This window comes from Cibotium barometz, chromosome 56, assembly GCF_041138505.1.
Source record: "Cibotium barometz isolate CiBa-2024 chromosome 56, ASM4113850v1, whole genome shotgun sequence".
Lineage (NCBI taxonomy): Eukaryota > Viridiplantae > Streptophyta > Polypodiopsida > Cyatheales > Cibotiaceae > Cibotium > Cibotium barometz.
In genome coordinates this window covers 6,036,074-6,060,633 of record NC_141101.1, presented here as the reverse complement: position 1 = coordinate 6,060,633, position 24,560 = coordinate 6,036,074, and the positions used below count along the sequence as shown (strand labels likewise).

General features: G+C 45.7%; 1 protein-coding gene across 5 annotated transcripts in view; it reads right to left on the bottom strand.

Moving 5' to 3' along the window:
- LOC147606836 (phosphate transporter PHO1-3-like) overlaps positions 1–24,560 on the bottom strand; it is a 126,621-nt gene that overhangs the window by 98,885 nt on the left and 3,176 nt on the right. For all 5 annotated transcript variants that reach the window (XM_086791163.1, XM_086791165.1, XM_086791164.1 and 2 more), the window contains exons 3-6: positions 23,037–23,418; positions 21,034–21,082; positions 4,885–4,956; positions 4,573–4,702 (exon numbers count right to left, since the gene is read on the bottom strand). In XM_086791163.1, coding sequence (XP_086647289.1) covers positions 4,573–4,702; positions 4,885–4,956; positions 21,034–21,082; positions 23,037–23,418 — 633 coding nt within the window. The remainder of the gene's footprint in view (positions 1–4,572; positions 4,703–4,884; positions 4,957–21,033; positions 21,083–23,036; positions 23,419–24,560) is intronic.

The following is a 24,560-nucleotide window of genomic DNA, read 5'->3' as shown; positions in this document are numbered from 1 at the left end:
GAGGAGGGATGCCTACATTTGTTTTGGTGCTATTGTTTGGTTGACACAATCGGGCCCGCAAATCAGGTTTGAAGGGAACGACACAGATATGGTCATACGGGTTACCCATGGAGTCGTTTGGCGGTGCCGTCATGAAGACATGCCAGAGTCGAGCTGTTCTTCTAACCTTTTTCTATCAATCCTCTTCTTTGACATGATGCCACCATCCATAACTTCTTGCTCACACTGCTCCATGTACAATGACGCTTTCGAGGACAAACGCTAGCCTAGGCAAAGGGGGGGTTGCTACTCCTTTTTGTAATCCCCACCCTAGCCTTGATGTTTCACATTGTACATGGCCAAAGGCCTACCATTGTAGCAAAAGCCAAGTATATATAAGGCTTGAGAACATGATTTGGGCACCCCATAAGCCAGCCTATATAAGGCTTGAGTTTGTAATGAGAACATACTTTGGGCACCCCATAAGTGTGGGCGGTTAGGCAAAGCCAAATTGTATATAAGTGACTTATGGGAGTGTGTAAAGAAACCTTTTAACAACACAATCTACAATTAAGCTCAAGCTTGGGAGCTCCTTTAATCTTACTCATCTTAATCTCTTCTTAATTCTTGCATACTTTCATGTTTATGTTTGTCATTAACTATGGAGACTTGATGAGTCACTTGCTTGCATATGTGAGTGCTGGACTTCTATTAAGTATGAAAAAGACATACAACAATCACAGCTATAAGCCAGAAAAGAATAGAATCACCCCAATATGTAAGGTGATTTCAACCACGGAGGAGCATCATGATGCCATGAAAGACATGTGGGACTAGAGGAAAAGAAAATGCCATGGTCCCACTCCCGCATAAATATAACACGCTTTGCCTGCGCAAAATGAGAGGACCCTTGAATACGAGCCCAATTAGCCATAAGAGTATGGATGATATCACCACATATAGTACTAATGCACTAAGACCCAAAAAATTGTACACCCTCAATAGCCTCCGTGCATCTAGCTCTCCAGATCTACCATGCTATAAAACTGGCAACAATCTCCGAACTAGTGTCAATCCTCTATCTTGGGGGTGTATAATCAGAGTGAGAGACATCCTGCAATAAACCATGCTGGGCAATACCTCTACGAATGAAAATAGCAGAGTTTGTACCACTGCCCTCATAAAAAAGCTGCGGACCGGACTGGGAGAGCCAAGCAACTACCCCCCAAGTCACATGCATGGCTCGGCCACTCAATTTGCCCATAAGTTGGGCTACATAACCCCAAATCTGTTGTGCAATGCTGCATCCCCATAAACAATGTTGTACAGTCTCAGAATCTACCGCACACCTAGGGCAAGAAGGTGCTACACCGAAAACTGTTCTCCACGGATTGGTGGGGAGACCACCATGCAAGAATAACCAAAAGAAATGAGAGATCTGGCTCCTTCTGTATGAGTGCCAAAGTCTATGCCAATATCTGCAATGTATCACTAGAGAAATATCATAGATCTCCCAATGAGACCTCAGAGTAGGGATCCTATGCATCTATTGAGTGAGGAGAAGCCTGGCATCCCGGACGGTGAAACTGAAAAAAAAGGAAGGCTTTTCAAAGGATCGAAGGCATCAATCCATTACCTCTTTCCTGGATCCCACTGAAGATATTTGATAGAACTGCCACCATATAACCACAAACACCAAGAGCCATGAGTCACTATCTGAGGAGAAGGGTCAATGAACCAATGCTTCCCCGAACGACCAACAATTCTCACTAGACTAAGCCTAGTATCTGGGATGATCTCCTCCATACTACATCTCCTCAATCTCACATACACTTGATCCTTTATCCCAACCACACATCGCGATTACGATGACGCATTGTCTCATCCTCACCAAAACTGCTTGAGGAGGTTGATGACATCCTATGTACAAAAGAGTAAACATAAAATCATAATCAGTTTTCAATTAAACTATAAAAAATGCGTGTATAAACGTGGCTATATCCTCAAAATCGCGTGTATCAATGTGGCTACATCCTAAAAATTGCGTGTACCAATGCGGCTATATCCTCTTCTTTGCGTGTATAAACGTGGCTAAATTCTGAAAATTGCGTATATAAACGCAGCTACATCCTAAAAATCACGTGTATAAACACGGCTGGTTTATTCTAAACGCGAAAATACACGCGCTTTTACACGCGACGACCTGTCCATATCTAAAAATAACTCGCCTTCTCCAAATAAACATTTTCAAACTCAAGATTTGCTCTCCTTCGTCACTGCCTCTTCCAACAGAGCACTAAACCTAAGTGCAATGAGGAGACAAGGAGCACACACGGGTAAAGGAAACCAGCCAAAAAGAAGACTCACTTTTTCAGAGGTGAGTCAGTTTGTCCTTTTTCCTGTCTCTTTCCTTCCATTTGTTTATGCTATTGTCTCTTTCCTTTATGCGTTTGTTTCCGTCCTTCTCCTTCTTTGGTTGCCATCTGGTGAACGATTGTGACAGTGGGCAACAGTGAGCTTTTTATAAGGACGATTTGTCGGAGGTCGCTTTCAATTTTATTTTTTTTGCAGGCCGCGTGTAGGAACGCGTGTATGTCTGCGTGTATGCTATCTGCACAGACTTTCACGGGCATATATACGCGTTTTTTGACGGGTGTATACACGCATTTTTTGACGGGTTTATACATGCGACTGTGTTTCACCCATGCTTGCTATCCAGGTTCTTCAGAGAGATGATCCCATCTACATATGGCTTGCCTTCACAAAATCATATGTGCTAGCTTACATTTGTGCTTTGATGCAATCATGTATATACTTTTATTTTTGCAGATTCTTTATGGATCCAGGGTGAGACCGGGGTAAGGCACTGATGCTCCGCCATTGGATCAAAGCCCACCTGGTAATGAAAGAAGAAAATCTTCCTAGGGCCAAGAGGGAAGGGGCTGAAAGCCAAAACCTAAGAAGTAGCTTTTGAAGAATGAAAGTCCACCTGGAAGAAGCCTCGACCAAGCAAACGAGTATCCAGGAAGTGCACAGTCAGCTCCAAAGGGAGAGCTGCTAGAAGCCATTCACGGGCCTGCAAACGAGAGGGGTGGTAACCATAAACTCTCACAACAAGGGTGGTCTGGACCTCAATGTCAATGTCGTGCTGAAGAGAGGTGAGCTCGTCTTGAGAAAAATTGATGATTCTCCCGGCCAATGGGGTGATGAAAGATTGGTTGCGGCAGAAGGAGCCATAAAGCCAATCAAGAATGTGTGGGCGGCCGACTTGAATCCAAATAAAATGCTGCTGAAATAAAAAGGGGAACGGGGGAGGACAAGGCGGGTGCAGCAAGGCGAAAGCAGAATGCGGGAGCAACAGAGGCGGGTGCAGAAGAAGGGGGGCAGAGGCGGGAGCAGATGGGGGGTGGCAAGGCGGGAGCAGCTGGGGCAGCAATGGGGCAGGTGGGGGCAGCAAAGGGGCAGGCAGGAGCAGCAAAGGTAAAGCAGAAAAAGCTGGGGCAGAAACGGAAGGGGTAGGCGGGAGCAGAAAAGACAGAGTCGGGGCAGAGAACAGGCGGCTGGGGCAGAGGCGGAAGGGGCAGGTGAAAAAAGAAGGGACAGAGGCAGAGGCAGGGGCAGGAAACAGCAGCGTGAGCTCATCCTTCAAAGCCCTCAGCAGCAGCAAAGGTAAAGCGGAAAAAGCTGGGGCAGAGGCGGAAGGGGTAGGCGGGAGCAGAAAGGACAGAGTCAGGCCGCTGGGGCAGAGGTGGAAGGGGCAGGTGGAAAAAGGAGGGACACAGGCAGGGGCAGGAAACAGCAGCGCGAGCTCCTCCTTCGAAGCCCTCGGCACCAATTCATGAACTTTATCCAGATTGGTTGAGCTTTCACCCTTGCTTGGTTTGAAATCTCCTTCTTTTTTTTTACATACTTAATAGAAAGTCTTTTTTTCGGGGACAAAAAAAAAAAAAAGGACACTTACGTGTGTTTATAATGGTTGGTTCACACCCATTTTAAAAATGGGTGGGAACGGCCGCACATATGTTATGGTGACATTCTACATCAATAGTACACTGTTTGACCAAATATAGTTTTTGCCAAGTCTCATTATAGGGTTAGTGGGAAAATATGAAAACAAACAAAGATTGAAAATCTTGAAAGAAAACTAGAGGAGCTTTGATCAACAGAAGTATGAGGCAATGGCTGATAAGCTCCATCTTTCACAGTTTCATCACCCTAAAGCATCTTCTATCCATGTCATGGTCACCGGTTGGGGGAATCTCAATCCATGCAGTGGGTTGCAATACATCCCCATATGTCAAATCTCACCACATCAGCAGCATCCGGTCCTGCTGATTTGTCAGCCTAGATGTCCCTAACCAATCACGTCAATCCCATGACTTGTCAGCCTACAACTTATAGATAATCTTGTCTCTTTGCCTTCCAAGTAGCATACAATATTTGAGATGTAACTGAATAAATGTACTCCAGATCTATGAAAAAATATATTCAAACTGAATAAATCTATTCAAAATCTATTAAAAACCTCCTCACAATCCTCTCGAATGTGACTGGGTAATGCTGATGCATATCAGTCAAAATTGTTGTTCCCACCTAGAAAAAAAGTGACAGTGTGAGAGGACTTTTGCTGTATTGGCCTTAAAAATGTCATGGCCTTCTTGTGGTCACCCCTTGTAAAATACTCTGTGAACTTCTTCTCCACTTCATCCATCATTTTCACCACCTAGTAAAAAGCAAGAAAACAAACGTTAGCATATGTTTGTATTTAATCGAATCTCTTTTCTCCCTACAGCATTTTCCTTGGCACACTATTGTAGAGACTTTGCAAATACGCACTATTATTGTTAGACCCCTCAGGCTCTCTACTTAATGTTATGTAAAAATCCATCCTGCAAACAACCTTACTTTATCTGAGCCATGGAAGTACGCTCTTTCCACAACTTTCATGTATGTTAGTGATGCATCCCTTCCAGTAATCTGTAAGAAACAAGAAACAACTCTGAGAAAATCAATATTTCTGATATTGATCTACATAATTAGAAAAGATCCTCAAGCACACAAGAAAAGATATGGTGTAATGGATTTCCTTTCCACAGTAGGAAATTTTTTGGACATGAACATCTAGAAAGCAAAAAGCAATTACTCTCTGATCACCTAGTCAAGCACTCCAAATTTCCTCAAAACTCCAGATACAGAAAATGGTCTCCGCTCGTGGTGACTGCCCCCTCGACAGCCTCACAGCATCACACCCACTAAATATGCCACACTGCTATTCTGCTGATAAGCTCCCACCGCTCGTCAGAATGGGTCTAGGGTCCATGACACCATTAGAACCGTTGTGGAGATGGTGGAGATCTGAAAGGGGGTGAAGTGAAGTGCAAGTTCCCCGTGTCATTTTTGCATAAGAGTGTCGTCCATGCCTCTGAAGTCAACAACATGATCCCCCAAGTGAACCCCCTAGTGAAACTTTAGTGCAAAGTGAACAACTACAAAAATCCACCACCATATGCACCTCGGGCAATCCCAAAGGCATCGACACTAAGACTTCTCAGGACTGCCACATCAGCCACACAAGGTGGGATGTCCAGCAGTGGTGACCTATGTGTCCAACACAAGGCTCCTATGAGCAACCAACCAGAGGAAGAGGGTGATCTTCCTCAAGAGAAAGCTGTCTCAAAGTCTTCCAAAAGTTGACAAGGAAGGAGGAGGGATGCCGTGGACATGCCACTGTCGCACCACGGTTGGAGTTTTGTTAACCCCGCCCCGTGCAGCTAGATCTTCCGAGTACTCCAAGAAGGGGAAACCAGGGCAACGGAATCCCTCCAATGCCATTGTCTCGAGTCCCACTGAATGCAAGCCAAGGGGCAATTCTTTATTTTTTTGAGAGACGGTTTTATATGTTAGTAAGGAAACTGCCTATATCGGCATGATGACCCTCCAAAATTATAACATAAACACCCCATCAAAGTTAGCAGCTAGCCACTAAGGTCTTGCGCAATATATACAACCCCATCAAAGTTAGCAGCTAGCCACTAAGGTCTTGCGCAATATATACAACCAACTAGGGAGCTATCCCTAAAAAAATAGCATATACAACTAAGGGAGCAATCCCTAAGAACAATATGCTCCCAAAAACAAGAATATTCAGCTGCAACTCCAACATCAGTACTACCAAGAGGCATTAAGCCCCAAGTGATAGCATGCCACAAATTTAGGGTTCAAGAGGGCATGATGTGACTGATAAGCAGGGCCCCTTACTGATACACCCACTTCCTCGTTGGGATTATACCACATCAGCACCCTCAGTCTTCCTAAGTCAGTGTCTCTAACCTGTGAGCCACCACAAGCATAATCAGAACCAGTAGGATTTCCATACGAGGACTCAACCTACTCAACAGAATGTTAAACCCATCAGAGGACCAGTTATTGACTTCCACAAGAGATTGAATATTGGCCTTGCAGAAAGCCTTTGTTGGAAATAAGTGCACACTAGGTGTACTATTTCTCTAGTCTACATTTGTCTAGTCTCAGTTTTTGTCTTAAGTCTTGAGTGTGTGCCATGTGGCACCTCTATAATCGTCCCATAAGTCAGTCTACTCTATCTTGTACTTCTCACCTATATATTGTGGGTGTCACATCAATGAAAGTATCAATCTTGTGTCTTGTCTACACTCATCTCAAGGTATGTCTAAGCTTTGTGTTTCCTTTTTAGTCTTGCTCTCATTTCAGTTTCAGTTTTAGATTTGTCTCTCCCCCATTTTTTCCTACATGGTATCAGAGCCATGAAGATCCGTCTTCTCTCCCCTCAGTCTGCTGCAGCCATAGCTGCGTTTTTTTCTGCCCGCCATACCAACCTGCCCCGTTAGCCTCAGCTCACCGACTATCTACTCGCTGCTCTTGCTCTCCACAGTCCATGGCAGCTCAAGTTCTACCCATACTGACTCAGCCTATGCCATTCCTAGTTTGCCCCTGTTTCCTGTGAGCGACTGCCCCTCTTCTCTCTCTTGCTGCAGTCACTGGGTTCAGAACAGGCCGCCGCCTCTGCCATTGGCTGCCGCTTAGCTGGGTGCTGCCCCCGCTTAGTCGACCTGCTGCTGCAGCAGCTCAGAAAATTTCCGCCGTTTTTTTTGGAGCCGCCTCAGCTTTGGACGTTTATCGTACTACCCTGATGCGTTCCTTTGGCTGCCTTCTTCATCGACTCAAGGGGCTGTCTCTGCCTGGGATTTATTGCGCTTGAAGAGTCTACAAGGTACTGTGCATTGTCTCCTTCAGTTTGCTGGTCAATCCCTTTGTTATCCTCATATCTGCAAACTGCTAATTCCTCATGCTTCGATGGGCTGTCACATGCTATGGCCTTGACAAGTGGTGAGAGAGCCGGCTTCTAAAAACAATTTGGATCTCTTCTTTCATTTCTGCAATCTTGTAAGGGAATAGACATTGCCCTTGCATTTTAGCAAGAGGTAAGACCTTCCCACATGGCCTCTTCTACTCATTCTCTCATGTCTATCGACAAATTCAATGGGCCCAACTTTCATACTTGGCAAATCAAAATCAAGTGCCATCTTATGAAAGAAAGTCTTTGGGACGTTGTTCACCATGCTGCTCCCGAAGATTCCGACATTCAGCAAGTTATCACTTATGCTCCCACTGCCAAGAATGACAAAGCCTATGCTATCATCTTGCTCGGTCTTGGAGATGATTACATTCATCACATCTCCGACATACAGTCTGCTTCTCGAGCATGCATCACTTTGGATACCCTTTTTGGACCCCGCTCTAAAAACTCTAAGATTGCACTTATGATCTCATTCTTTGATCTACATATGCAGGAGGGAGCTACTATAGCCTCTCATGTCAATTATCTTCGCAGTCTTATGGTTCAGCTTGCATCAGTGAAGTCCCCCATCTCCGAAGATATTGCTATTGCTGTGCTTCTCAAAAGCTTACCTGACACCTATGCTACTCTTGTCACTACCTTCAAGTATCACAATAATCCTACTCTTGAAGGTATCATCAATGCTCTCCAAGAAGAGGAAAGAACTCAACAACAAAAGGTAACTGACACTGCATTTTTAGCAAAGAAAGGAAGTTCTAAGGTAAGAAAGCCTTGCACCCATTGTGGCAAAACTAATCATATGGAGAAGGACTGCTTCAAGGCTCATCCATGCACCATTTGTGGCCATGATAATCACCGGGAGAAGGATTGCTACTCTAAACCCTCTACATCAGCACCTGCATCTACCTCAGCCCATGTTGCTGCAGCATCTCCATCGGCAGATCTTGCTGTTCATTCCTCATATGATGAGGAGTGGGCTTTCTGATTACTTCATCTTTCTTGTCTACCACTTTGACCACCGATGATGTAGGTCAAGGGGTTCTAGTGTCTTACTCATTATGCTTTTTGACCTCTCTTGTCCCTACCCAAGAGGCAGAGATTGCCCTTGAGGAGGGGATGTCTTCAAGGTCCATCTGTTTGTCTACAGTCAGTCTATCTAGTCTTGTCTGTCTGTCTATTTGTCTATCAATCTGACTGTGTCTTGTTTTAGATCCATCTTGTCCCTCTTGTGGACCCATATGAGGATATCACTTGAGGAGGGGTGTCTCAGGATCTTTGTCTGTCATGTCTTCTGTCTTGTCTCTCAGTCTATCGGTCTTTATGTCTGTCTTCTAGTCTTGTCTTTCTGTCTTCCTCCTAGTGTGACAGTGTCCACTTAAGGAGGGTGTTGGAAATAAGTGCACACTAGGTGTACTATTTCTCTAGTCTACATTTGTCTAGTCTCAGTTTTTGTCTTAAGTCTTGAGTGTGTGCCATGTGGCACCTCTATAATCGTCCCATAAGTCAGTCTACTCTATCTTGTACTTCTCACCTATATATTGTGGGTGTCACATCAATGAAAGTATCAATCTTGTGTCTTGTCTACACTCATCTCAAGGTATGTCTAAGCTTTGTGTTTCCTTTTTAGTCTTGCTCTCATTTCAGTTTCAGTTTTAGCTTTGTCTCTCCCCCATTTTTTCCTACAGCCTTGAGTTCTTTGGGATCCATCCTTGAGTGTCTTGATCCCCATACACCAAAGCATTCGTCAACCCCCAGAGTTCCAGAATACATACATATTTGGTCATGCCAAACAGAGTGTTGAACTACTCAGCAGGGCTCAAGGCCTTGCCCCATAGCCAATGAAAGCAAGATACTCTGTGTCCAGGCACATTCATGGTCCATCTACTTATCTCGCTCCACATGCTTCTTAGAGTAGTGGGCCTCATCCTCTACTGCTCTTGTGGTGAATATCGTGCATGTCCTCTCCTCATGTGGGATATCCTCAGGTCTGCTAGTCTCTATTTTGAGGCGGTGGGAGGATACCCTGAGCTGGCCGATCGTGATACGCATAGCATGTGACACGTGTATCTGTATGTATCCAGGGATCTCAAAGAATCCATCCTCGGAAAGTCTCAAGAAGTGATCTTTGTAGAACTCACACTTCTTACCAATCTCTGATGGAGACACCCATCTCTAGTGTATGTTTAGCCTAAGTAGATCTAACCGGATGATCCGGTTGATCTCATGTCAAGAGAGATCAAGGTAGGGGGAATCCAGGCTATACAAAAACGGAGGGAGACAGTCCAATGTCCATCTGTATGCCATATGCATAAAACCACTCGACTACCTCAGAGTACCATGCATGTGTCAGTAATGGTGGTGGCTGTGTCAACAGTCCAACTCGTCTCAATCGCTCCCTCTCCCTCTCGCAATATAATTGCATAGAAGAATCTAGTGCTAGTCGTGGGAGGTGATCTCCATCAAGCGTATATACATGCTGAATATAAGTGACAGTCTGAAAAAGGGCATCTGCTAACCAATGGAGCTACCCAAAACTCTGCATGTAGAATGTCATGTGGTACAGATGGCTTACTCCTGATCATGCATGACAACATCATCACCTGTAGCCTCTCTATGCTCCTCCAGTGATCTTTCCCTAGGCCTGGCCCCAAAAAGCTGCACCATACATAGCCGCTGGTCGTACTAGAGTATCAAAGAGCCAGCACTTAGTGCGAGGTTCTTGAAAATGTGCCTAGAAACACTCTCTCCATGCGGGCTAGGGAGGCATGCCCCCTTGCAAGTCGATCAGTGGCAGTTGTTGTCATGCAGAACAAAGGGCCTGGAAAAGTGACTCCCAGATACACATACTTCTGCACAATCTCCACTGGGGCATCTCTGTATATGAAAGAAAATCATGAGGCAACTGCATATGATGTGTTAAAGATCATAACCTTGGTTTTGCCCAAATTGACCGTAAGGTTTCTCTCCCTGCAAAATCTGTCCAATGCATTTAAGTGTTTCTATAAACCCTCACTTGAATCTAAGATCAAGACAATGTCATCAGCATATAGCAATATGGGCACAACTGTCTGAGCCAATGATGAACCTCTACCTCCGAAACTATCCACAAATACTGGGATCTCATCAATGTATAGGCCAAAGAGTGTAGGTGAGAGTGGGAAGCCCTGCTTAACCCCAATAGAGCTACATATATCTCCAGAGGTCCCACCGGGTGCATGTACTCGGCCAAGTGCTGTCTCATATAGTGCCATCACACCCAATATCATCTCATGTGAGAACTAGAGCTCCTGCAAGCATCCTATCAGACAGGATCAAGGGACAGAGTCGAAGGCTTTGCGGAAATCCACAAAGCAACAATACACATGTCTCTTTGAGGACCTCGCCTCCTCTATGATAGCCCGTAAAGTAAAGATATGGTCCAACGTGGAGAAGTTTTTCCTGAAGCCTACCTGGCCTGATGCTATGTTTCCCATCCTCTCTGCCATAGAGCTCATCATCTGCTCTAGTACTGCCCCATAGATTTTGGCCATTGTGTGACCAATCATGATAGTCCTCTAGTTATTGGGGTCCGTGGGGTCTCCTGCTTTGTGGATGGGGACAATGGTGTTGGTAGTCCAGAAGGGTGGGAAGCCTTCACAGAGTGCTCTGTTAAAAAGATTGGCAAGAATGGGAGCCAATACGTGGTGCCCATGGGCAAAATGTTCCGCGCGTAGATCCTCGTGATCTTTTGCTCTCCCATTATGCAGCTTTTTAAGAGCCCTAGCGACATATGGGGGAATCAAAGAGAGAAGATGATGTAGACCGAGGGATGTGTGGCATTTGAGGTATAGGTTGGTCTGGTACATCATACAACTGTCGTGCATGGGCTTCCCAAAGGCTAGGATCTGTGATAGGTGTAGGTGCTCTTTTTTCTTCAAGAATGCACCAAGCTTCTGAGTTGTTCTCGCTCAAAAAGAGCTAGTATAACTCTTGTTCTTGTCTGGCGAGAAATGTCCGTTTCTTTCGGCGAGTGAATGTACAAAAGATGCGTTGCATCTTATGTGCTGAAATAAGCCCATGTTCCCTCTCGCGTAAGAGGCGAAGCTTGGTGGTTTTGCACTCTTCATCATATCATCTATTCTAGGGTTGGGATCCCACTGGCAAACTTGTTGTGGAGCATGTGGTGTAGGGGAAGCTGGCGTGGGTGGAGTCATGGATGATGGAGGAGAGCTGGGAATTAATGGTGGATATAGGGAGGGATAAGTTGAGAGCTGAAATGTGGCAAGAGAGGTGGTCCTCATAGATGTGGTCAAGATCATGGTGAAAATGAGTCTGGGTGAAGGGGGTGGCAGGGGGTGTGTGTGTGGGCGGTAAGGTGGGGCATGAGATCATGAAAGAAAGTAATGCGTGGTCAGCTAGTATGGGGGGAGGAGGGATGGTGAAGTCTAGGATATGTGGTATAAGAGCAAGAGACCCCATGAGGTAATCCACCATACTAGTGCCTCCCCCATGTGGAAAAGATGTAAGGCTATCTGACTGTGGCCATCTGGACAGCCATTATATATAACCAGCTCATGCATAGCCCCCATCTCCAACAAGTGTTTATCATATGGTGTTGCATTCCCCATATCCTAGTTGGCCCTCTGGAGGCCCATATCAACCAAGTCAATTTCTGACAACATAATGGCATCTCCCTGGAAGTCATATGTCTACACTTATTCCCCTTTTGTCCGTGCATTAAAGTCACCTAATAGGAGGACCTCTACTTGTTAGGAGAACTCCGCAATGTCTGCAAATAATGGCACATATGGAGTCTCCCCTTTCTCTGTCAATTTGCATGCATATTCTGATTTCTCTGGTGGGCACGAGCATAATGCAATATGCATCACTCTCAAGCCAGGCCTAGCTAATCACATCCACGTAAAGCGAGCCTCCTCATCGTGCCTAACCATTGTGAGCATGCCTCTCAAACGAGGGAGAAACAAGCATGCCACTCCTCCCGAGCCACGCACCCCCCCCCCCCCCCCAGTGGTGCATGTTTGTCGTCTGAAAGCTGACTCTCATGTGTAAAACATCTACTAAAGACCCAATGGGCCTATGGGACCAAAGTGATACAATAATGTCGATCGCATATCTCATGATGGAACAAAAAATAAAATAGAAATAGAACAAAACTATCTCATTGGAGTGATACAAAACTCTCCATGCAATACCAAGAACATGAAACATGAGAGGAGCATCAGCCCCCATTAGATGGTATACCACTCTCCAAAATATCAAGCATCGGGCTAATGAGTATGGCTGGGAGGTCTCCCTCAGCTATGTCACATGGAAAGGTGGCTCGAATCTCGATGGAGATGGAGCATGTCTTGGATCTAGAGCTAATGAGGGGATCGAGACCGATGTCCAGAGGGCTGAGGGCACGCTAGAATGCAAAGACCTGATCCGAGGTAACTCTTCTTGGGCAGGTTGGGTCCCGAGCAGCCCGAGGTGGGTCCACAAGATCCACTATATGGGTGTTCTCCTCCCGAGTCCAGAAGACATTGGTGATGGTTGGCTGGCAAGGGAGAGGTCGGGGCAGTTGGGACCGAAGCTCTCTCAAGAAAGTGTTCCTTTGTCTATGGAGCTCGAGCAAGAAGAGCCCTAGGAAACACTGGTCTGGGAAGTCAATGATCCTGGAGAGTGGTCCAAATCCCTCATGGAACAGACACTGAAACCTCTTGCAGATCTCATAGTATACTAGGCAGTGACATATGTAATGCTCCTCTTTCTCAACCTTTGTGTGGCATAATTGGTAGATCCTCTCCTCCTTGGGTCTCTGTATGAGCTCCCCGGCTTTGAAGACGCGCTCAGCTCTTCCTATCTCCACTCTAAGACGAGGATGAAACCCATATCTAGCCAATCACAACCCACATGCAATGGGACATGTGAACAGTCAAGTAGCCCGACTGTTATATGAATCCATCCTCAATGAGCGTGAAGAAGTGAGCTCTGTAGAAGTGCATCTTTGGTGGGAGCTCCAAAGGTTTGATCCATGCGCAGTGGGTGTAGAGGTTGAGAAGATCTAACCGGGTAATCCAGTTGGTGAGAAATGAAATGAAATGAAATGATATACTAACGTCTTCAGAAGGCCAAAATGACCTATGAGACCAAAAAGGTTACAACAATTGGTGGATCTGATACAATGTCTGTGTAAGAAAAGCTAAAAACAACTAACTGAAACTAAAATAACTATGAGGAAAAGTACGGAACTAGGAGCTCCTAATGGATAATATCTGGGAGGAAAACTCCAGCAACAAAGGTAAGCATCATACACATCACTATCCAAAGATGTCTCTCATCGGTCGACGACGGATATCCTCAATGTCCTCCATGGTGAGTACTCTGACTGGACGTCTCCCATGTCGTGCTAGTATGGTCCTGATCCTCTGTTGTAGTCTCCGCCGGTGTCGAGATGGGCCTCTCATCTTGGGGCGCCTGGACCGCCCCAGCTCTATAGCCCGATCAATCAATGTACCTCTAGTGCGGCTTTACTCTGGGGCTAGCTGCAATGCCTGCTGGCCTGACTGCTCAATCTCTGGTCGAAAGAAGTCTGTAATCTGCCTCTGTAGGTGTCTCTCCCTCTCTGATCCCCTCCCTCTCAAGAGACCCTCTCTATGTCTACGAAGCTCCAGCAAGTATAATCCGAGGCATCTCTGATCCTGGTATCTCATGACTCTAGAAAGTGGTCCGAAACCCTCTCTAAACAGGCAGTGAAAACGGCCTCGTATCTCATAATATACTGGACAGTGACATATGTAATGTAACTCTGTCTCTGGCTCCATCTGGCACAGCTGACAAATCCTGGCCTCAGCTGGTACTCCTCTGAATCTGCCAGTCTCAATCTCTAGCTGGTGTGAGGATGTGCGCAACTGACCAATAGCACACCGTACCCCATGAGAAAGATGAGTATCCATGTAGCTGGGTCTAATCACAAACCCATCCTGCGTGAGCTGGAGAAGATGATCTCTATAGAAAGCCATCTTCGTACCAAGCTCCTGTGTCGGCTGTATCCATGTCCTCCTAGTGTCCAGCTGAATCAAGTCCTGCCTGATAAGTCTAGTAATCTCTGCCCATGTGAGAGAGAGGGAGGGTGCATCCAAGGAGTACTGAAATGGAGGTAGCCTTTCCATACTAAAGCCATGCAACTGGAACCAAGCTGTCATCTGTGCATACCAACATGATCCGTCTCCCTGTGATGCCAACTGTCGTAAGACTCCAGGGCTAAGCGAGCATATCTGTCTCTAGGGAGAGCCCAAGTGCTATGTATAAAGGAGACTGATCGAGTGAGTGCCTCTACTACCAATGGGGGGGCAGCCATCTCTGCACGGATAATATCATGTGGTACGGAGGCCTTAGCCCTAATCATCCGGGAAATCATAGAAACCAAGGGCCTCTCCATATGTCTCCATCCATCAGTGCTACCAGCTCGGCTGTGGTGATCCACTGAGGGTCCCCATATCTCCACTCCATACAGCATGGCTGAAGTGACCAAAGCCAGAGCTTTGTTCGAGGTTCCTGAAACTGAACCTACAAACACATCCTCTCTAGTCTCCCCAATGCTGCATAAGCTCTGGTCAATCTGGTCTCCGCTGCTCTCCTCAAGGAAAATAGTGGACCATTGAAAACCACACCAAGGTAAGTATATGCATCTGTATACTCCACTGTCTCCTGACCATATGTAAAGGTGGGTACTGACCTCCTAACCCACTGTGCTGTGGTGTTAAACACCATCACCTTGGTTTTACCAAGGTTAACAGACAATCCACTGTCCTGTGCAAATGTGTGCAATGCATCCAAATGACGCTGCATCCCCTCTGGAGAATCTGAGATCATCACAATATCATCAGCATACAATAACAGCAGAATCCATGTCCCTGCTAGCTGTGCTCCTCTGTCACCCTCCCGCTCTACGTAGTCTGAAACCTCATCCACGTACATCCCAAATAAGGTGGGAGAAAGAGGGCAGCCCTGTTTCACCCCAATAGTGGAGTGAACCATCTCAGATATACCCTGAGTAGTACGTACCTGCCCCACAACTGTCCTGTATAAAGCCATGATTCCCCAAATCAGCTCTGTGGGCACTCCCATCTCCTGTAGTCTGCGCATCAGTTTGGCTCTCGGTACTGTGTCAAAAGCTTTGCGGAAATCCACAAAGCAACAATAAATCCTCCTGCCATATAATCTGCCCTCCTCAATAATAGCTCTCAGTGTCAAGATATGGTCAAGAGTGGAGAAACCTCTCCTCAACCCTGCTTGCCTTGATGCACGTATGCCCTCTCTCTCTGCCCATCTACTCAACTCCTGCTCAAGAATAGATGCATATAATCTAGCCAATGTGTGACCAATCATGATGGTACGATAATTCCCAGGAAGCATGGGATCCCCTGACTTGAAGATAGGCACAATCGTGGACATATTCCAAGTCTCAGGAAAACCCTCACACATGGCTCGGTTAAACATCATAGCAATAAGCTCTGCAAGCATATCTCTGGCATGAATAAAGTGCTCTGCTACCAAACCATCATGATCATATGCTCTCTCAGTCCTCATCCTGTCAATAGCTTTCCTTACCATCTCAGCAGTAAAGAAAGCACATGTCTCTAGGCATGGCTCCGATGGGTCTGGCAGGGGCGGCTGTCCTGCTGCTGTGTACAGGGATGCTGCATACTCACCCCAAATCTCTGTGGACGTAATGGCTGGTGATGGTGAATGCTCATGGAATAGTCTCCATGCCTCGCCTGAGTCCTGACTCATAAATAACTGATACAAATCCCTCTCTAACTGAGCAAGATAAGCCCTCTTCTTCCGTCGCACTAGGTGCCGGAAGGTAATCCGTGACTGTTTGTGAGTGGTAACACCCATGAGCACCTCTCTCTGTAATCTGATCCTCATCTCTCTGCACTCCTCATCATACCAACTGTTCTGGGGCATGGGCATGTTCCCAGATCGTCTCTGTGTAGGCTGACTATGGGGATATATCTCTGATGCTGCAACATGAAGCGTATCTATCAATATCTGAGTGAGCTCCCGTCCCGGCTCCTCGGCACATAAGCGTCTGTATATCTCATCCGTGTACACGGTGTCAATCTCCCTCGTAAAGGTATAACGAGTGTGTGTGGAGACCGGTCCCAATGGAGCGGTGCTAAACTGAAATGTGAGAGTGAAGGACAAGATAGCATGATCCACTGCTATTCCAACCGGCCTAGTGCCTACCATAAAATCCTGAAAAGAGGGATTGAGACTGGGCTGAGCCATAACATAGTCCACTGTACTAGCACCATGCCTATGTGGAAAGCAAGTGAAACCACCCAATGTCGGGAATCTCTGTAGGCCATTCAGGATGGCCAATCCATGTGCAGTCCCCATATCTATCAAATACTGCCCATACACTGTATGTTCCTCATCCTGTGAGAGTCTAGATAGGCCCATATCCCTAACATCAAGCTCCCTCAACATCTCCTCTGAGGTATCATAAAATACTGTCTGGTTATGGGCGGTCCTGGCATTGAAGTCCCCCAGGAGAATGATGTCACCATCCCTGGAGAACTCCCAAATGTCATCATCCAAAATAGAAAAGGGAGACTGCCCGCTAGGTGATGCATACACTGATGTACTAGGAGCAAAATAGCATATAGCAATGTAGAGATATCTGCCCGTCTCTGCCCTCAGTCTAACCCACATGTACCTAGCCTGCTCATCTCTGTGGACTATATGTATCAGTGGCTGTAGCTCCTCTCTAAACAATATTGCCACTCCTCCTGAGCCCCGTCCTCTATGCTCTGAACGAGTCTCCTGTCTACAAGCTGTCTCCCATCGGTATCCACTAACATGTGGCATGGACTGTCTAGGAGCCTGATGCATCTCACAGTAGAAGATGATGTCCCTCCCAGTGAAACTATCCTCAAAAGCCCCTACATCAAGACGTAGAGATCCATTACAATTCCAAGTAGCAACTTTGAGTGTAGTCCCATAGGTCTCGCGCCGTCATGACGAGCGCCTCTCCATAATCACCACTCTACCATCTCTATAGAAGGCCACTTTCCCTTTCTCTCGGGCTGCCCTTATCTCTGGCATAACTTCTTTCATGTGGGCAAGTTGCGAGAGTGTGAGGTCATCTCCAAGAAATATTCCCGTCTTCTTGAGTGTAGGACGTCTCTTCAAGAAGTCCTTCTTCGCTTCCATGGAGGGGAAACGAATGATAAGTGCTCTCTCCTTAGAAGATTCGCCACTACTACCTTCTCTCTTCTTTCCCACTCTCCATGCCTTTGTGTGCGTGGCTTCAATGCCCATCATAGAGAAGAGCTCCTTGGTTTACCCTTCCGCATCATCACGGTCTTTTAGACCGGACACTCGTACATGTAAGGCCCGGGTCTTCCTCCTTTGCTCCTCTTCAAGGGTCATGTTGATGATGGTGGGAGTGGGGATGGGTGGCGATTCTTTACCTTTCCCTTTCTTGGCGACCTCGATCCATTTCTCCGCCTCGTCCATCTTCTTTTGTGTCTTTGTGATCACCTCCACCCATGAAGATGTCCTCTCTTTATGTTGCTCCTCCTCCTCTCGAATGATCCTCATTTGTTCCTTGATGGTATTCAGCTCTTCAAGAAAGGAGGGCTGAAATTTTCCATCCTCAAGATTGCTTTTTGAAGTGGCTGCCAACTCCTTTTTGAGGGCTGAGATTTCAGCCGCTTGACTCTTAGCATGCAATTTGGCCTCCACTAGTTCCTCCTTTAAAGCTGAAATCTCAGCCTCTTGCTTGGAAGATCTCTCTTCGAGCTCTTGGATTTTGTCAAATCCCTTCTCGAGTTTGGAGAGGCGGTTTACGATTGCGGTGACGGAAGAGTCGACCATCTTCTTGTTTTCTTTGATAATTGTGCCGAGCTTATCCTCCACCTTCACGAGCTCCTCTTTAAACCCGGTCTTGGTCATGACTTTTTGCAGATTCCCACAGCCAATGGACTGAAAATTAATTAATCCATGACACAGGAGCAAAACAGCAGAACAGGGGGGGGGGGGGGGGGGGGGTCAAGTCATGTAGGGAAAAGGGGAAAGAGAGGAGAAGAGAGTTATGTTGCTGCCTTGGGGGCCTGAGGAAGGGTGGGTGGGAAAAGGGAGGCGAGAAGACACGCAAGCGAAGAGGGCAAGGCAGGGCAGCGCAGCGCAGGGGCGAAGGGGGGCAGAGGGCGGCAAAAGCGAAAACGAAACAGGGCAGGACAGGGCAAGGCGGCGCTCAGCGGGCGAACAGCGAAGAGGGCAGGGCAGGGTGGGAGGGGTGGGCGCAGCGGGAGGGGGGGCGCAGGCAGGCAGGAGCAAGGGAGGGGAGTCCAAACTATACTGAAGGGATGGGAGGCGGTCCATGCGGAGCCCATATCCTAAGAACCAAGTGGAAACTCAAGCATACTTTGACTAATGCGATGGAGGTATCTAGAAGAGTGCATCCACCACCATCGAGGTAGTAACAAACTCTGCTAGGATGATCGGTGTGGGACTGATGGTTTGTTGCGGACCATATGGGAGAGCATCATGACCTAGGGCCTCTGAACTCACTAGCAATCCTCATCGGATAAATTTGGCCCCCAGAAGGCTGCTCCAAACATCAAGGCTAGTGTGACGAGGTGTCAAAAAGCCAACCCTTCATCCTGGGCTCCTAGAAATGTGTTTGGAAGCACTGCCGCTCAAGGTTGTGTATCCCCGTGTCACTCTGGCATGTGTTGCAAGAAGCATGGTGAAGTGTGGGCCACTCAAAGGGACACCAAGGTAGACATAGGATGAGAATCTCCACAAGATCCCCTCTCTATGTGAAGCTCAATCTGGATGTGAAGGGGCGGGAGGTATTGAAGAACATTACCTTGGTTTTACCACCCCGGGCTCTAAGTAGGAATATGTGAAAAACATGAAGCCTTTTATAAAAGCAAGGCTTATGAAAAAATTATCAAATTTTGGGGGACATCCCGGATAGAGAACCCATGACCCATAGAAAGTAGGAAGTTTAGAAAGCCCAATCATAATCTTCCTCTTCTCAGAGAAAGATTAGTCACAACTCTGAGGGCTTTCTCCGGTGTTGTAGATGTCTCTGGTACATCTTCATCGTCAACTTCTTCTTCTCCTTTCAGATTTGCATGCTCTTCAACTTGCTCCTTGGTCATCCACTTAAAGCACCTGTCTTCGGAGTGTCCAAGCTTTTTAAAGTAAGTGCACTTTCTAAATCTTGCTTGGTTTGCCCTTGCCTTTCATCTTCGGAGTGTTCAAGCTTTTGAAAGTAAGTGTAGTTACCAAGCCCTTGCCTTTCATCTTTGACGTGAAGGCCTTGTCTACTTCAAATCCAGCCTTTGCAAGCTCTCTGAGACGACAGTCCTCATCAGACTAGACCGAGGGTATTCTCTCCATAGTAACCTTGTAAAAGTTCCAATTTACTCTACCTTACGCATTCTCTCAAAGTACAGAACAAGATCGGATCCTTTGAGTATATAATGCATGCATGGTATGGGCTACTCCTATCAACCAAAAAGAAACTACCCTTCCCTATGTTGAACTGCTCTTCTGCTGGAGCTGCTCTCACTAGGCAAAAGACATTTTTCATGACTTTTGATGTGTGAACTCAGACCTATGCCATTTGACCACCCCTTTCTGAACCTGTCCATGGTAAATGCATCGACAGCTATCCATCTCCTTATTAAAGCTGCTGTGTGAGCAAATGCATGTACCAACTGTTCCTCCCCTTGGTGGGACTACTCATGCAAAATTCATATCCTAATTATTTTTCCCCTAGTTGGGGCCCTGCTCATGGTGCAAATGCATGCGCCAACAGTCCTTCCCCTTGCTGAGGCTGCTCATGCTACGCAATGTCATGTTGGCACTGCTCAAGTATGCAAGTGCTAAAAGTATTTCCCCCTGCTAGGACTGCCCCTGAGCAAGGCCAACAATCTGAGAACCATCCATACTTGAGGTCCTCCTGAGGCTTCAAACATGTTTATTGGCTGGCCTCCTTCCTCAAAACTGCATGAAAAATTCGCACAATACTTTCACTAGCCTCTATACTGTGAAAGTTCTGCTGTCACTAGCCTCTATACTGTGAAAGCAGAAGTCATCTACAACTGTAACATGCTAATTAGGGGGGCAGCAGCAGCAGCAAGCCTAAGAACAGCTTATTACGGATCAAATAGATATATGGAAAATCTGGCCAAAGTAATCATCTTATTAGAAGATAACCAAAGGTGAAATAGATGCACTTAGATTTATTGTCTCGTGCACAAAGCATTTAACACTTGGCACACTAAAAACTAATTTATTTATACCTTGAGTTGAAAAACTAAAAAGATTCGTGCTGTATCAGCTGCTTCACAACCATCTAAGCTTTAGCAGATATCAAAAAGGATCAACAATGTTTGTGGTCACAAACTACCACAGCTCAACAGACCTTAGCTCATACAAGAGATGCAGCTCAATGATTACAACCACAAAATTATTTTCTAGGATATGTACATTCATGACTCATGAGTTGAGTTTCAGAGACTCTCCCATAGCTAAAATCAGTATCTGATGTGTTTTAAAAAAAGCTTTGATGAGGTTCATCAAAAATGTGGTGCAGCAAAGTGATTCCCACAGTTCGTTTTAACAGTAAAGACATTCCCAAAAACTTTTAAAATGTAACTACAGTAGCTACCATCACATGGTCAAGTACTCAACAGAAGATACTTTACCTTATCATATTTCTTTAAAATTTTGGCAAACGCAACCATATTCAAATAACTGCATCAACAGACATATAGATTATGTTGAATATGCATTTGTCAAGTACAAAGCCAAAAAATCATCACGAAAGAACTCTCAAATTAGAACAGGCTAAGCATGTAGAATAAGAGGATCCAGAACAAAGTTCAAATGCAAACACTAGAAAAAGCTCCTAGAACGAGCAACAAGAAGATTTTACACATAAACGTCAGGTCATGATGAGACATTTTTTTATTTTTAAGCGGAAATTTGAGGCTCTTCCTAGCAACAAATTAGTCTACTGCAAAACTGACTGACTGTTTTCAGACACAGTTCGAAGAACCTCGTGCTAAAACCTTGGTAACCATTGACTTTCCCCATCAACACTGCATAGAACTTTACCTGGTGGAGCTCAGCAGGCACCGAGAGTCACTCTTCAGAGAGAGCAGAGCCGAGCCCTGGGACACCTCACATTGGACATCAACCACTATTTTCAGAGCGTGGTGGGTCTCAGGTTGCATGGCCTGCTGCTAGTCCTGGTACCTTACCTGCCATGGGGCAACAGTTTCGGATCTTGCAACAGGCCATGGTTGGTCTAATATTCAGATCTTTGAGATCAATTGTAGCATACTTGCAGTGCACTGTTGTAATAATATAGTTTGATTTGAATGATGGAAGTGCAACGAATCAATTACCATGTTCTTTCAGGTGATTCCTAATACTTTGACAACAATTTCTCAGTATCTTGACGGTTTGGAGCAGGTGTTTGCAGCCAATGGTGAGATTGGTTTTAATTGATCTTTGTCTTCACAGATGCATTTACTTATTTTTTAACATCTCAATCTTACAGATTTGCAGCTTAATAAGAATTATTTTGCAGGCCAGCAAGCTTCCATGCCAGTTGCACCCCCTGTAAACACAGCCCCGACCCAACCCATTGGCTCTCCAGCAGCCGTAAGAGGCCATCCTACACCAGCAAACTTGGGTGCCGTGATTCGACGTACAATGGGACTCATAAATGGTCAGGCAAGAGTGGAACTTGATGTGAGTGGTTTGCTTCATTTGTTATCCACACGACATTCTTTAACTTTGCTTTATTGCACTTGTTAAGGTTGATGCAAGTGTATTGTGTGCTGTTTATATTTACTAAGGTTTTATAACCTTAGGAGTTCACACTCACTTTAAATATCGGGCCACCACCACAGCCCAAGGCCCAGTTCCATAACTATTGTCCATCCTTTCTCATCCACGTGAGGCCATTTAATGGCTTGGGCAGTGCCCACCCTATACTTAAGGGCACTACCACGTGGAAGGAGGGGATTGGATCCCTTCCACCTCCTCCACACCAACTTTACTCCACAACTCTCTCTCTCATTTTGATCACACATTTTGGGTGCTGGCACATCACACCTAGCCGGTCCAAATAAGTCTGCCCACACCCAAAAAGTCTACCTAAACACATACAACTATCCGCCCTTTGCCTAGCATGCTCCACAATAGTTCTCCTGTGTTTCTTGCCTGCCCATCTGCCTTGTGGACAGCCCAGGTTGCTGTCCGCCTCTTCCTCGGCGAGATATCTACTGCCTGAAACATCTACCTAATGTCTCACACCCAAAAGTTTGCCTAATAAGCATTGTGAGCATTTGTACAACACGTGGGTTACAGACTGGACTTACCCAGGCCTACCCTAATGGCATCTAGCAACTAGTCCCTAGACTAGGGCTCACAAAAATGACAATGCGCATCATCCCAAAACATGCACTTCACAGTACAGATCTGTTCACCTACCACCCCAATTGCAGTGGGTGCACGTGACATGTAAGCTCGGGCATCCCTATTAATTTTGTCTATCCAAATTAGTGGGCATGGATCAATCAAATGGAGATATGTTCATTTTATTATGCAGAACTTGAGTAATCAAGACAGAAAAAAGACCTTCATGTTGAATTTCAAGATAGCATGAAAATAGGATTCAACTATAAAGTGGAACCACCTGAAACTTCTTAGCAATCCAAGGCCTCGATAAAACTCAACAAAGGCTGTGCGTAGCATTTTTTCTGCATACTGTATCTTCTTCTTGTCAAGTTTGCTGAATTGTCTCCATGAAGATGCACCATTTTTTGTTTGGCTCAGCAATACATCATCCCAAAGCATCTGAATAATTGCTGAAATTGACAACACCGGAGTAGATTTGGGGATGTTGAACTCAATGGCTGAGACTGCAGTGAAATTCTCTATACCCACCAATTGGGAACAGTCACCTTGCTCCATTACAGCATTAATTTCCCTCTCATGCATCGAATCATCATGTGTTTCTTGAAAAAGGCTTGAGCATTGTGGCATGGCAGCTCCTGTGAGCTGTATATTGCTTAATTCTGCAGGAAAATCAAGGATACATAATACGATAAGGAAATAATTTTTCGAGCCTCTCTGTCTACCTTCTGAATAAATCTTCTCCTCCTCTTTTTTTTGGAGGGGGGATGGGGGGGGGTGTTGGGGGTTAACATAATGTAAGCCACTAAAAATCACATAATTCTGCAAAAAAGCAATTGCACATCGTAGCTGCTCTGTATGCCCTATCTTAAACAAGTACAAAAATGAACTGAAATGAACGAATAAGCACTTACTTACAGTACAGAGTACTCGATTGCACCAAAAACCAAGTGATCTTTTCCATTGGAAAACGGGGGTTTTATACAACTTTAAGGTACTTTCTTTTTTTGTGAAACCACTGCTTCATTAAGGAAAATATGGTACATTCACTACTACTTAGATATCAATTACAGTGGGAAAACACATCCAACTGATGAAAGGAAAGATCTCCGAGGTCAAAAGAATCTCGAAGTGAAAGGTAAAGACACCTCCCGAAAAAAGCGAAGCATATGATATCATGGCAGAAAATCAGCTGATTTCATGCATGGTAGATCGTCCACAAAGCCGAGTTTTCAGTCCAAGAAAACAGAACTGCATAATCTGAAAAACGCAAAGAAAGACGACCCGAACATCCAAAAGGATTTCCCGAAGTTGTCAGGAAATCTTGCTCTCAAGTGCCCAGAGAGAGAGAGAGAGAGAGAGAGAGAGAGAGAGAGAGAGAGAGAGAGATTACACCATGCAACAGAGAAAGAAGCAACACAGTTCACCATGAGAGAGGATTCTATCATAAGAGACTTAGAGAGAGTAGGAGAAGCACCATGAGGGAAAGAGAGAGTAAGAGACACACCAGACACATCAAATAGAGCCACAAACCACATAATAAAATAAAAATAAGGCTCCGGGGACTGAGAAAGTGTTTGATGGTCCACCGTGGTGCTCCCGGGATTTGGAAAATGCACAGATCAGTTGTCAGCAGCCTTCCTTGCTTACTTTGACCTTTGACCTTGATACTGTAATGAATTTTTCCTTGTAATTCGGCCTCTGTACACAACGGCTTTGGAGTTGAAGAGGAAAATGGTAAAAGGGTGGAGGCGAGGGGGTGGAGCAACAAGAAGCACTTGCCGGGAAGCGGGCTAATTACAGG